The sequence below is a fragment of the Macaca thibetana genome, chromosome 15, assembly GCF_024542745.1.
Source record: "Macaca thibetana thibetana isolate TM-01 chromosome 15, ASM2454274v1, whole genome shotgun sequence".
NCBI lineage: Eukaryota > Metazoa > Chordata > Mammalia > Primates > Cercopithecidae > Macaca > Macaca thibetana.
This window is the reverse complement of record NC_065592.1, coordinates 77,529,158-77,542,868: the sequence shown is the minus strand read 5'-3', so window position 1 is coordinate 77,542,868 and position 13,711 is coordinate 77,529,158. Positions and strand designations below refer to the sequence as shown.

At 32.3% G+C, this 13,711-nt stretch overlaps 1 protein-coding gene across 14 annotated transcripts in view; it reads right to left on the bottom strand.

Annotated features, from left to right (window-relative positions):
* The window catches only part of RFX3 (regulatory factor X3), a 311,425-nt gene that overhangs the window by 76,534 nt on the left and 221,180 nt on the right, over positions 1 to 13,711 (bottom strand). For 13 of the 14 annotated variants that reach the window (XM_050762011.1, XM_050762008.1, XM_050762003.1 and 10 more), the window contains 2 exons: positions 12,019 to 12,093; positions 3,479 to 3,660 (listed from right to left, as the gene is read on the bottom strand). In XM_050762011.1, the coding sequence (XP_050617968.1) occupies positions 3,479 to 3,660; positions 12,019 to 12,093 (257 nt within the window). The remainder of the gene's footprint in view (positions 1 to 3,478; positions 3,661 to 12,018; positions 12,094 to 13,711) is intronic. The other variant, XM_050762014.1, reaches the window with a different exon arrangement.

Here is a 13,711-nt window from a genome sequence, read left to right as displayed (position 1 = left end):
GAAGCAGGAGGCATTACTTACAAGACAAAACTACAGAGGAAAATGACATCTCTCCTGTGAGACCTCAAATAGATGGGGTGCCTTTCCTACAAATTAACATTTTAGTTGGGTTGGGAGAGGTTCTTTTTATTTCATTGGGAATGGCTGGGGGAGAGAAGTATATCCATGGTCTTCTTTACTCAAACTTAACCTGGAGATGGGATCTAACAAAAGGCACCTTTTTATTTGCCTTTGTTTAAAACAGTGATTTGATTTACTTTTTGTTTACTAAGGTCCAAAAACTTTAGAAAAGATCTGGTTCTGGTTTGAGTGGTTTCACCAGATTATTTTATTGATGGATAATATTAATAATAGTTTTACATATAGTTCACTTTTTAAAAAAAGTATTTGATTTAGTTTGCCTCATGATTTACATTAATTTTCCATCTGTTCCTTGGATTAGGAGTAGAAAGTAAATGCAAAACAGTTTCTATGGTAGAAAGAATGTCTAGTACCTTACTCCTACAATTGCCAGTTTTTCTACATTAGAATTCTATCTTCTTAACACTTCATTTCTTTAAACTCCCTCCATAGTACTTATTTTCTCCTTATTTTTCTAGGCTTCGCTTCACAAACCTAATTGCAAACACTACATACAATTAAAAAAAACAAACAGGAGACATAAATCATAATTGTTACATAGTGGCGGGTGGGAGGAACCCAGAACATCAGAAGGTAAAAGCTGCAATACTGCAATATGTACTTACAGAGTATGGATTCTACCCATTCACAAAACCAAACAACCCCAATTTTGTCCCTTTCTATTTTAAAGACGTGTTTCAAGGTTTGAACGGAGCCTCAAAATAGGACCCATTGAAATCCCTTTCAGTAACAAAAGAAGCACAACAATACAGCTATTAGAATGTTGAATAAAGCCCAGAGTTTCAAAATATTGGCACGGTATGCATAACTGCAGAGCCACCAGCTAGGAGATAGTAGGTTAGGTCCCCAAATAATGATTTTTGTGGTTTTGGGAAAAAAAAAATACTATAGAAACAAAAAGCTTTTCTCAAGGGAATGAAAGCTATTCCTTTAGTGTGAATAGACAATCATATTCTTCAGTTTAAAATATACTATCTTTTGAAGTATAGAAAGAAGGAAACATATTTATGAGAGAGCTAAACCTTCAGCAAACTAAAAGCTGTATAATCACTTAAAATGCAACCGGAAAGCAATAATTCATGCTTTGAATAGATACAGGCCTTGTAAATCTCATAAAACTGAGACAGTGAAGAGGTTTAGGACATGCTATCCCAAACTATGGCACCTTGGCATTTGAGGAAACAACAGAAGCAGGCCACAGAAACTAGAAAAAATTCCCCTCACTCCTTCTCCTCTGAAGCAGGCCATAAAACCTAGCTTACTTTCTCCTGAAAACAGGTAATGGGACCCTCATTCCAGAGGGGTCCTCCTATACCTTGCAGAAAAGAACGTTCTTACTTTTGAAGACACAGGGATGCAGAAAAATCTGAACAAACAGGTCTTGCTGGGCCGGATGCGGTGGCTCACGCCTATAATCCCACGATGTTGGGAGGCCGAGGCGGGTGGATCACCTGAGGTCAGAAGTTTGAGACCAGCCTGGCCAACATGGCGAAACCCCATCTCTACTAAAAACACAAATTATCTGGGCGCAGTGGGTGGGTGGGGGGGCGCCTGTAACCGGGGTTACTCGGGAGGCTGAGGCAGGGAGAATCACTTGAACCTAGGGGGCAGAGGTTGCAATGAACTGAGATCAGGCCACTGCACTCCAGCCTGGGCTACAGAGCGAGACTCCTTCTCAAAAAATAAAACAAAAACAAAAACAAAACAAAACAGGCCTTGCTTAGTTTCCCCCAGATTAGAACCATTAGATCATACCTCTAGAACCATTAGATCATACTCCTTTCTGTCCAATTTCTCCAGAACTATTCACTTCATCAGACTGCATAAAATACATACAGATCTCTCTGTTTCTTTGGGCCTTCATTTCTGAAGGCACCCAGTCATGTAAAACTTATATTAAACAAATTTGTATGCTTTTCGCTTGTTAATCTTTTGCTATAGGGGTCCTAGCTATGAGTCTTGTGATGGTGACAAAAAGATCAATCTTTTCTCCCCACAACACTCACTCTTCTTTTTGGTATACATTTTTAATGAAGTCAATTACTAAGGCTGTGCTTATTTTATTAAGATTAAAAACTCTTCACTTTGGGAGGCCGAGGCAGGTGGATCACCAAAGAGATGGAGACCATCTAGGCTAATATGGTGAAACCCCATCTCTACTAAAAATACAATAATTAGCTGGACGTGGTGGCGCACACCTGTAGTCTCAGCTACTCGGGAGGCTGAGGCAGGAGAATCACTTGAACCTGCGAGGCAGAGGTTGCAGTGAAGAGATTGTGCCACTGTACTCCAGCCTGGCAACAGAATGAGACTCCATCTCAAAAAAACAAACAAACAAAGAAAAAAAAAAAAGCCAACAAAGAAAACCTCTTTGCTAAAATACTCTGAAGTTGTGCTTTATAGCTAATGAAGTGTAAATCACCTAATGTTGCATAGTATAGTATCTCTATTTTAACTTTTTATATGATTTCTATAAGATTTAGGAAATTAAAAACATCCATAGCCTTCTGTCCAGCTACTTAAAATAATTATCTTATGATAATTTATAGAAATATGGAAAGACAAAAATGAAGCTCCAGAGTTCTAAGTATTCTTTTCATGATGTTTCGGTTGGTGAAAACACTCTTATTTCCAAAGGAAGAAAAACCAGAGATGACTTCTTCACATTGTTTCAATTCAATTGAACTATACTATGCTTTTCCTTCCACACACATATGGTTTCACATTAAAAGCAGAAAAAATAGTAGGGGCTAATAAGAGGTAAAATACAACTATCTTATCACTGAGGAATTTAAAACACTATATTGCAAGTTTACCAAATGATTTTTAATTGGTCTCCAGAAATCAAATGAAAAAACTCTGCTTTAGCTTCTTACTCTAACTGAACAATTATTTATAAAGACAAATGTAAGTTTTCAAGAGTTAAGAGATACATAGTTTTCCATTTACTATGTCACTTAATGCATCATCATTAGTAGGATTTCTTTCAATAAGAGAATACATTTTTTTATGTGTGTGTGTATGTGTATGTGTGTGTCTTAAAGCACCATATGCAAATCTTGCATTAACAGGCTGGTCTACTAATTTCTATGTAGTTTGAGAATCAGCTCTTCTCAAAGCTTTGCTCGGTTAATGTTTTAGACAACATATAATTCTGGCTTGGAAATAGTCACTGAATAACGTCCTTTCCTTTTCCTGGGGATGTTATAAACTGAGTTCATTCTACGTATTTCCTTACATATTGTCTGTAATCAAGTACTTTTGTTTAAACAATATACTGAATTGCTCTAGTTTGAAAAACAGAGATTAGTTTATGATCTTATTTTTCAATACTAACCTAGTGCCCAATCTCCTGGTTCGTAGCCCCATAAAAATTGATCTTATTAATTTTCCAAAAGAGGCAGCATTGACTGGGTCCAGTTTGTGTTCCTGACAGTGTCGAAGGTAGTGGTTGTATAGAGTGCTTCTGGGAAGGCTCACTCCTTCTGCTGTCTCGTAATTGTCCAACAGCCACTGGAGCTAGGGAAATAAGACACAGTAAACACAGACAAATCACATAATTTGCCAAAATTTCTACAAGACACTGCAAACGCAACATACAGAAATACTCAGAAGTTCTTCATCAAGTCTTATGATAGAGTAAACTACTGTAATTCAGAAGCTGGTAATCTACCTTTGAAAATGCTCAGAAACACTGTAAATAGCTGAACATCACTAAGGATCTCAGACAATATCCATTTCTTCAAATATTCAAGCACATGTAGAGACATACTAATTTTCTCTGTATTGATTGCAATTTTGAAAATAGATACCACTTCAAGGAGTTCAAATAATCCCATTAACTGGTCATAAATATCAGAAATATAATTGCTACGGAACAAAACATGTTACCAAGCCTGGTAGCATGGTACATAAGATGTCTTTAGTGTTGGCTTGTTATAACACATGAACAGCAGCCTGCCTGGTATCAGTGTTTATATTAAAGTTATATTCATTTTTATAGAATTTTAATTTATTTATCTCAAATTACCACTAGAAAATAACAATATGGTCTACTGGGACAGATTCTGAAAGCAGAAAGGACAAAATGCAGTCATTTTGTCCCCAAATGAAAATAAACTAACTAGACATTGGCAAAGAGTTTACATGCAATGAAAATGAATCATTTATTACAACCATTTGAATTTTTCTGCCTCAAAACTGTGTTTATTCATAATTTTGGAAGGCACACTGCAATGGTAGTGGGTAACGCAATACTTTTTCAGTCCATGTTCACATTTTAAAGTTTTATGTTGTCCTGTGTACATTACAAAAAAACATCTTTAAAGCACTGGATGTACAAGAAAATTTTAGAAAATTGAATCCAAGTCTGTATTATTGAATTTTAACATTAGCAAAATTAAATTTTTTATTCATTTATTTATTTATAAAAGGAGAACTGAAATAGACTTAAATTACTTTCTCAAAGTCACATATTGTTTCCATGCCTGAGCTGGTTTCCAATTCACATATCCTGATTACTCCAGACCAATGTTTCACAAAAGCAGTAAATACTTCACATTACTTGTCTCAAAAAAAAATTTTCATGCCATATATAAGACAGGTGTAATAAAGAGCTGACATTTAACACACAATTCAAGTTAATATAAATTTTAGAAGCCAAAGAATTCATTTATTGAGCACCAACTATGAGCCAGGTAATGTGCCAGGCATCTAGTGATGCAAAAATGAATGTGATCTCATCCTTGTCCTCCAGGAATTTCCAATGAAATGCTAAAAATGATAATATGAACATCTAAATAAATAAAAAATTTCTCCATTTTGCTTACATATTTTAAGATTTGCAATCAAACTTAGAACCTGAATTTTCAGACTTTTAATTTAAAAATTCATTAAAAATATTTTCAGAATTACCGACTTTAGTCATGACAACTAATTTCCAAAAACCATTTTAATGTCAAATATTCCTACATGATGTTTATGTAATTAAATGTATGTCATTAAACCCATATTGATAGTTGGCTTACAAAACATAGCCACCAAATCTACAAGACAATCCAGAGTACTTTTAAAAATAAAATTCAAATTTTGATCAGAAAGACCTGAAGTCCTTCACAGGGCACATATAGGAATGAATATGCACATTTAAATGTACATAACACCTCTTAACATATACAAGGCTGACCTATACAAGTTTAAAAAGATTACACAAAATAAACATTCATTTTTACAATGACATAAAAGTATTACGGGCCAGAAGAACTATTTTGTTATGAATCATCTGGAACCTGATTGTCAGTAAACAAGTTGTCCAGGGGCGCTTAAACATGATTTCTGAGCATTCTAAGTGACACACAGAATAGGTTTACTAGACATATTCATTTAGTGTAAAAGAGATAAGGCAGTCTGATTGGGAAATTAAGTTACTGAGGTTCAAATTAGTATTTTGCCTACAACAGTGGGACAGCACGTATCTTTAGTGTTTTTTTTTTTTTCTTTAGTTTTAATACTTTATTAGTTTTGAGTATAGCTGAGGGAGACTACACATAAAATGCAGCAATAAAATCCTGATTCATATATTTCATCCACATGCTTTGGTAAAATGATTGAGATTGGGAAGCACTTGAGTGATGTTATGGCAGTCCTAGTGAGCTGTACCGTACAACAGTGCTGGTTCTTGTTTTGTGTACATATACTACACAGAGCAAGGGTTGACCACCTTCTATTGGCAGTCTTAATATATTAAAGAAAGGCATATAGGTTTTTGATATAAAGGACTATAAAGAAGACATGAAAGAAAAACATTCTGGAAAGGCAGACATAAAAAACGTTAATACTTTTTGAAACAGAGTAGTATATTTCAAGTAAACTAATGAAGTTTCCACATCCACAAGCATGGAACACACAATATGTGTAAGTTGAAAACGCCAAAGATATGTTTGTATGTACATCTACATATCCTCATAAAATAATGCATATTGTCAAAGGTATAATAGTATGATTTCTTCTGAGTGAATAAATCAATATTACTTCCTTTGCTAATGAACAGAAGACATATTATATAGAAAAATCTTAATTTAAAGGGCATTTTTTTTTCAGAAATGGAATTAGTCAATATTATAATATGAACTTTACAACCAAAAGTATACAAATAATAAAAACAGATTAATGTAATTTTAGTCTGATAAAAGCAAATAAAAATAATTTTAATTAACCAGAAACAAATAAAACATTTTAAAAACTGCCCTACTTGTATACTAGTCTTCGTGCATCATTTAATTACTTAAAAATAAAGACAAATATGTAAAAATGAGAGCTTACTTATTTTTCATGATCATAGGAATTATCTTGTAGATTAAAAATTGTACTACAAAATTTGAAAAAGAAAATCCAATAATAGAATATTTGAAGGATACTGTAATAAATTACCTTTTATAAAAGTAAAAGTACAAATATTAAAGTTTAATATAAAATATTTTGAGTCCAATAGTATATTTACATTTATATACATATATATATATATGGGTTAATCAGCCCACTCTTAATAAAGAAAACTTTTCATAGAAATAGTGAGATAATTATAGCAAATGTTGGTACAAACTACTTAGAAGCCTAAATGATATTACTTATATCCCAATTGAATAATTTACAGGAAGTGAACCTTTTACTGGATTGGCTAGGCAGGCCTCTGAAATGGCTAGGTAAGTCAAAAAATCTGCACTGTTTTATAAACTGATTGTTCGTCTTACATAGTTTACATTCTTAAACTGAAGAAATTCTGTTTAATTCTGTTTAAATTCTTCTTCATTTCCAAACTAGTTCAAAAAATCAGTTTGTTTACATGTATACATGCATATACATATATATATATTTATATAAATCACTAGTTAGTTTGAAAAATGGTATAAGAACAGGTATTTTGATAACTATTACTTTGACACTAGCAAAGCTACGTTTTGTTCCCTACCCGATATATGCAGAAAGAGGAACTGTATTCCTTGCCAGATGCCTGGAGAGCAGGTTGAGAGAGCATAAGGAAGTCAAGTGGAGGTAAAAGCCCTGAAAGGATGGAGATGGATTTGCTGTAGCCCTGCAGGTCCCAGCTAGGAAGACTGCCAACAACTGCCCCACCTCGGGCTATATCTCCTAGAAATTCACTGTATTAACAGAAATTGATTTAAAAGGATCCACCAGATAAGACTTTGGCTGGGGATTATAATCTCCATCCTATATGCCAGTATTTAACTTTTACGTTTTGATACAGTGATGGAATTATAAATCAGACATTTGTGTCTAAAACATAGTATTAGAAAGCATTACATTAATTGTAAGAGAAACTTGGCAGTTAAGTTTTTGTGTAAGTTTAAGTGCAACCTAAAGGCACAGGCTCCATGAGCTACCCAAGGGAAGTTAATGCCTGTTAAATATTGCTTCCTTGGGTTTTGTCTTTAATACAATGTATTTGGACATTAGTATTCCCCAATCTTAACATTCAGCAATTTAGAACTAAACAATTATTATTTGTTTTGCTCTTTTATAAAATGTCTTGTAAAATGTTTCCTGACTTCAAAAACCCGTAAAATAACAAGGAATTATTTCAAAAGCCCATAAAATAACATAGGAACTTTTAACCTTTATCTTTAAAACTTGATTATTCTACTAATGAACTAACATATACTCATTTAAGGGTGGAAACCAAGATAACTGCATCTTTCAACCTCTGCATTTAATCTGTATTAATCAAGATAGATTAAAGATGAATGGTTCCCATTTTTCCCAAAGGGAAATCCTGATTGACAAATAAAAATAAACAAATATTGCACTGCCCAATTAACATCTAAATGTAACATTTGTCATTTTTTCCCAGATGGATTATTACCCATCAGGATTCATTTTTATTTCAGTTTACTAATGATATGCATTTTGACAGGCCTTATTTCTGTAATAACTTATATTTACAATACAGCAAAGTCAACGAAAAGTGAGTAAAAAAACAAGGTTTTGCTTTGAGCTGAATGTATTTTGGTAGCTAAAACTAGCAAACAACATGAAGTAATTATTTGCCAGATTGTGAGAAATACATAAAATAGATGGCTAGAGCTTTTCATAAACTTTAAATGGAATTTTAAAGAAATGTACAACCTTAAATTTTATGCGATTATTGGGGACAATTAACAACATTTCTGAATTCAAATTCACAATGTAAAATAAGTAGTTCGTAAACAAGTGAACACACCACAACCATTAAATACTAATTTGTATTAATTAACACCAAGAAAAAGTATAAAAAAATCTTAAGTCTGCAATGAAAATAATTAGATATTCAAATTTGATTTAGGCAGACTATACATCACTTACCTATAGCATCTTCATATATAAAAAAATAAGAAACAAAAATATTTAAATAAAAAATTACCAGACTAATAGAATTCTGTAAAGCCAAATACAAAGAACCATTCTAAAATACCAGGAGACAAACAATGTCACTCTTGGCAAGAACTTTTTAAAAGATGAGATTGTTTAGAGAAAAAAAGAGTTATTTACTCTTAAACTGAAGGCTGCTTGTAGAGAAATAACAGAGTGGCCATATATTCTTTGCTCAGATGGAATACCAGAACAAGACCACCCTTTACCAACAATGTTCACGTATACATCTACTAGAAGCAAACTTGAAAACAAAGGAAACAATACAATGAATATGAGTCTCCAAATAAATGTATACATGATTGGCAATGGCATCCTAGAATTCCTAAAATAATGAAGGTAACATAAGGCCTGATCCCTTTTATTGTTTCTTTTAATTCATTCAGCAAATATTTAGTGAGTATCTATGATGTACTAGGTACCGTTCTAGGCACTAGGGATGCACCGGTGAACAAAACATACAAAAATCCTTACTTTCTTGGAACTATCATTTACAATAAAGATTTGCTAACTGCCTATTACAGATGCTGGTACTAAAATAACTCCCACCATGTTAATTCTCTTAAGAATATGTTGAAAATGGGATAAGAATTCAATACCCCACCCCATTTTCTAATGTGTGGAAAGGTATAAAGCAAAGCAATCAAGTTGGATTCTGCTGAGAGGGGATTATTTATCTTATTTAGTCCTAATAAGAGTTTTTAAAATTACTGTGAATAAGCAAATATAGAAAGAGAAAATAGGAAATCTTTGCTTACCCATATTCCAAAATAGAATGAGAATAGACTTTTCACCTCAAAAGTCATGATTAACACCCCTCTTTAGAAACAGGAAAAATATGGGATGCAAATTATCAATAATTTCTCCCATTTTTTTTACATAATAAAATTGATCCTGTGGAGATAGTGATAAATCAGGGAACTAATCATCATAAAGTGGAATTCATGTTCACCTTACAGAATCCCACAAACCTCAAATAATTCTATATTATGCCCTATGTAGTGAGAAATAAAGGTAGCATAGTTTACTGACATTTAAAATATTAATAACACTTTTTTTAAAAAACCCAATCTCTCCACTGAAAAAATTCTACGCAACATAAAATCACCAGTTAGGTTCACAGAATGTAAAATATCTTTAGCAAGTAGTTATCAACCAGAATGCATGCACTAGCAAATTCCAGCTGTTTTGATAAATCTCAGAAACATTAAAAGCATCCTCAAATTTCCAAGGAGGAAAAAGACAACCGGATCTTCTTCTGCGTTTAGGAAGAAACTAACCTCACTGATTAGTCAGCAGAAGCACTGATCCTTTCTCCACTGTTTATAAACCATCCGTAGAATCATTTGTATTTCTAAATATTTGACTATAAATATAATTTTGAATGAACTTCACTGTGCCTCAGAGGTGTAATAAAAATGAATCAGGATAGCTGGAGAAAGATTATCACTGCACTATCAACATTTGCTCCCACTCTTTCCACATACTGAAGTGTTCCGGCAGTTGTTAACAGTATGGAAGATCAGACATATTATGTAATAAAAAAAAATGAAGCCATGGAGTAATAAACATTTGTCATTGTTTATGTAGCTTAATTCACACATTTATTAACCTTAAACATTATTTCATGAATTCTATAGAGAAAAGTAATTTTTAAAAATCTCTAACACAGTTGAAAAGCTTCAAACAAATCAACAAATACATCTTAAAAATACATAAAAAACATGTTCTTATACTCCATTATTGTTCATAAAAATATTAAGATGAATAACTGAAGTTAAATTTAAAATTAAACATAACATATTTTACTAAATTATACATGTCAAGTAAAAATGAACTCTAAGTTGAATACGAAAGCACAACTTGGAAGTCTGAAAGCTGAAACAGGTAACTAGAAACTTCAGGTTTTTTTTTTTTCTTATGTCCTTGCACATTTCTGACTAAAAGGAAGAACAATTTCATTTGCCATTTTCAAAGCATAAATACAAGTTGGTCATCACCCCCCCGACACACGCAGCCTAGTAGTATACAAGAAATCAGCCTTTAATACAATCACAGATACATGCCAACATAGCAGGAATATACTTATGAAATATAAAAGAGTGACATACTAAATACCAATTTTCAGAAATGAAAAAACTTATATTTCTTAAACTGTTTCAAAAGGAAGGGCCAGAATATATGTTATTATCTTTAAGTTTATATGTATGATTTTTCGCCAAAATTATAGGCATTCTCCAAGTTGGCTAACGTGGTTTTGTTTTCCATGATACTTTCCTTTGAAAAAAGACACAAGATAAAATACCCCATCTAAAAACAAATGTGTAAGAACATAAGGAGGTATTTAGTGCTATTTTAAGATTTAAAATGAAAATGTTTCAAAAATCAAGTATTTAAAAAAACACAGTTAAAACATTTTCTACGAGTAAGTTTTAGGTTCATTGAAAAAAATCGTTTCATTTGGGTGATCTAATTTCGAGCTTTTCAGTTACAAAATATGAAAAAGAAATAAGAAGTCATAATACTTTATCCCTAAATTTAAGAACAAATTGTCAGTTGGGGGAGAAATTCTAATTCTTACTAAAATGTCACTAGTGTTAAGTTAGCAGAAAATCAATCTAAAACAAATTTAAATCATGGGTCTATTTACTTTTTTCCATATATTCAGAAATCATCTTAACAAAATAAATTTTTATTCAGCATTTTCATGGGTTTCGCAAATGTGAACAGTTGATAAAAATGTTTATAATTTCACAAAACTATCATCACCTTTCTTACACTTACCAGTGTCATAGTGATATCTGCATCTGATAACAGGGAACAGCTTCAGGAAATAGTAATGGTAATTGTTTTATCTCAATTATTAGCAATTTATGGCTTGTAGACAGTCTCCCTTTTTCTTTTGGTTCACTTTTACTTCTCTTTAGGTCTTAGGACCTGAGTTCAACTATAGGGCTGTCTACTGCCCACTTTACATAGTCTAACTGGCAAACAAATAATTTTCAAACAGTTTATCATTGGATTTGACATTAATAATCTTTTTTCTACTTAAAGAATATTACCGGTCACGCAAGTAGACATGGCTGTTTGACAGGGATGCAGATTACAAGTATTTGCTTCATAGTAAATAAATATCAAACCAGAACATTTTAAATATTGAAAATCACTATTATTACTTTTTACAAATACACGGCAACTTGTTACTAACTTGAAAATATTGTATCTGTACCCAAAGAGTACAGAAATCTAATAAGGCATTATACTGGAGACTCTTAGTTTTTGGATATTTCACTGTACAAAATAGCCATTAAATGACACAGAGATCATAAGGGGCTGAGAAAGGAAGGTTAAGAAGCAAAATAAATAAGTAAATAAATAAAACAAGCATTTAGAGGCAAGCAACACATGCAGAACAAGCAAGAGATTAGTGTACATGAAGAAGAGGCAACTTACATGGCTGTTGAGAAGAGAGCTTCTGTGAGTGGACAGACCGTCAGACTTTTGCAGCGTCTCAATCGCCATTTCAATCTGATAATAGATGTCATTAAAAAAAGGGCTCAAGACAAGATAGTAATAAAAGGCTGACCAGAGAATTTCTGATAGATTCTTTAAAGTTCAACTTCTTCCTCAATGGTTGTTAATGAATAGCTATCACTTAATGTGTTTCCCCCCACTTCTTCCCCACCCTCCAGAGAATAAAATAAAAATATGCACACTAATAATAAGCCCATTCACAAAGTAAACCTTTTTTGAACATTCCATAATTATCAGAATGGAGACCTGAGGAGCAGGAACCCCGGTGGATTTTTCTCCTTATGAATAAACATTCTTGACTTACATAGTTCAGGATGTGGGATAGTAACCATTCTCTTTCTAAATAGTCTCCCACCTAAAGAGTATTTAATATTAGTGCTATTCTGTCATGAAAGGAAAATCATACTGCGGATTTTGAGTTTAATATGCATTAATATTTTAATGCAAATGAACAAGATTCTTTCATTAATGTCCAAAAGTTACTAAATCTATACATTCCTCCATTAATCCCGTATTAAAATATGGAAGTAGGGGGTGATTAGTACGACCAAATATGAAGAAGTAGTGCTGATCCCTACATTATATTTTAGGATATAGTGGTAAGGCAGAAATATTAGAAATGACAGCAGAAATGGAATGTAGAAGAGAAAATAATTCAGAGCCAACAAAGAGAAGGGACAACCACAGAAACAGCTTTATTCCATGAAATCTCAGCATAGCATGAGAAATTATTAAATACCAGCTGTTACTGATAAATGTGATATACTCTTAATAACCTCATATTTAAAGTTATCTATCTTTCAACTCCTGGAAGTATTGCAAGTTCCATTAAAAACAGGTACTGAACACCCTGTATTTGGACACTGAGCTATACTAACAATATTAGCTAAATTCAAAAGAAAAAAAATCACACCGTGCAATTTAAGAGAGAAAATTGATTTCATTATTTTTAACAGTCTGATTACATCAACAATTCAGTATAAGCAGTTATAAAAATATTTAGAGCTTTAAAACATAGTTAACTGTCTTATACTTTGGCTATGGAAATCGAAAAAGATTTGAAATTTTAACATACTGCCACCCCCCAAAGAAAAATAATGCAGTAATATCCATTGCAAAGTCTTAATTGTCTACCAAGTTGCCAATTTCTTTATGGTAAAACACTTTATACACAGAATATTCAGTATCAATTATATCAACATTAAATCTAATTTTCTTCTAAACAACTTAGGAATTAATAGCTTTAATTTTATTTTACATTGTTTTCCCACATTGCTAATTCTTCCCTGGAGTTAATAAAATGTAATACTGAAAAGCATATGTTAGATTAAGAAATCATTAAAAAATTCTTAAAATTAGATATTAAATTAATTCATAGGAAGATATAATACAATTTATCCTACTGCTAACTTTTTTTAGACAACAAAATTAAGTAAACTGGCTTCTAAAACATTCTCTGCCAGAATGGATGTTAATGCAGTTTATCACTATACTTGAAAATAGTGATACTGCACAAATGAAAACAGATATATTACAGAAAGAGTAATGTAAATGTAATGAATAAACAAACATTTTGCCAAAACATTAAACTGTGAAACTATAAAGGACTTTG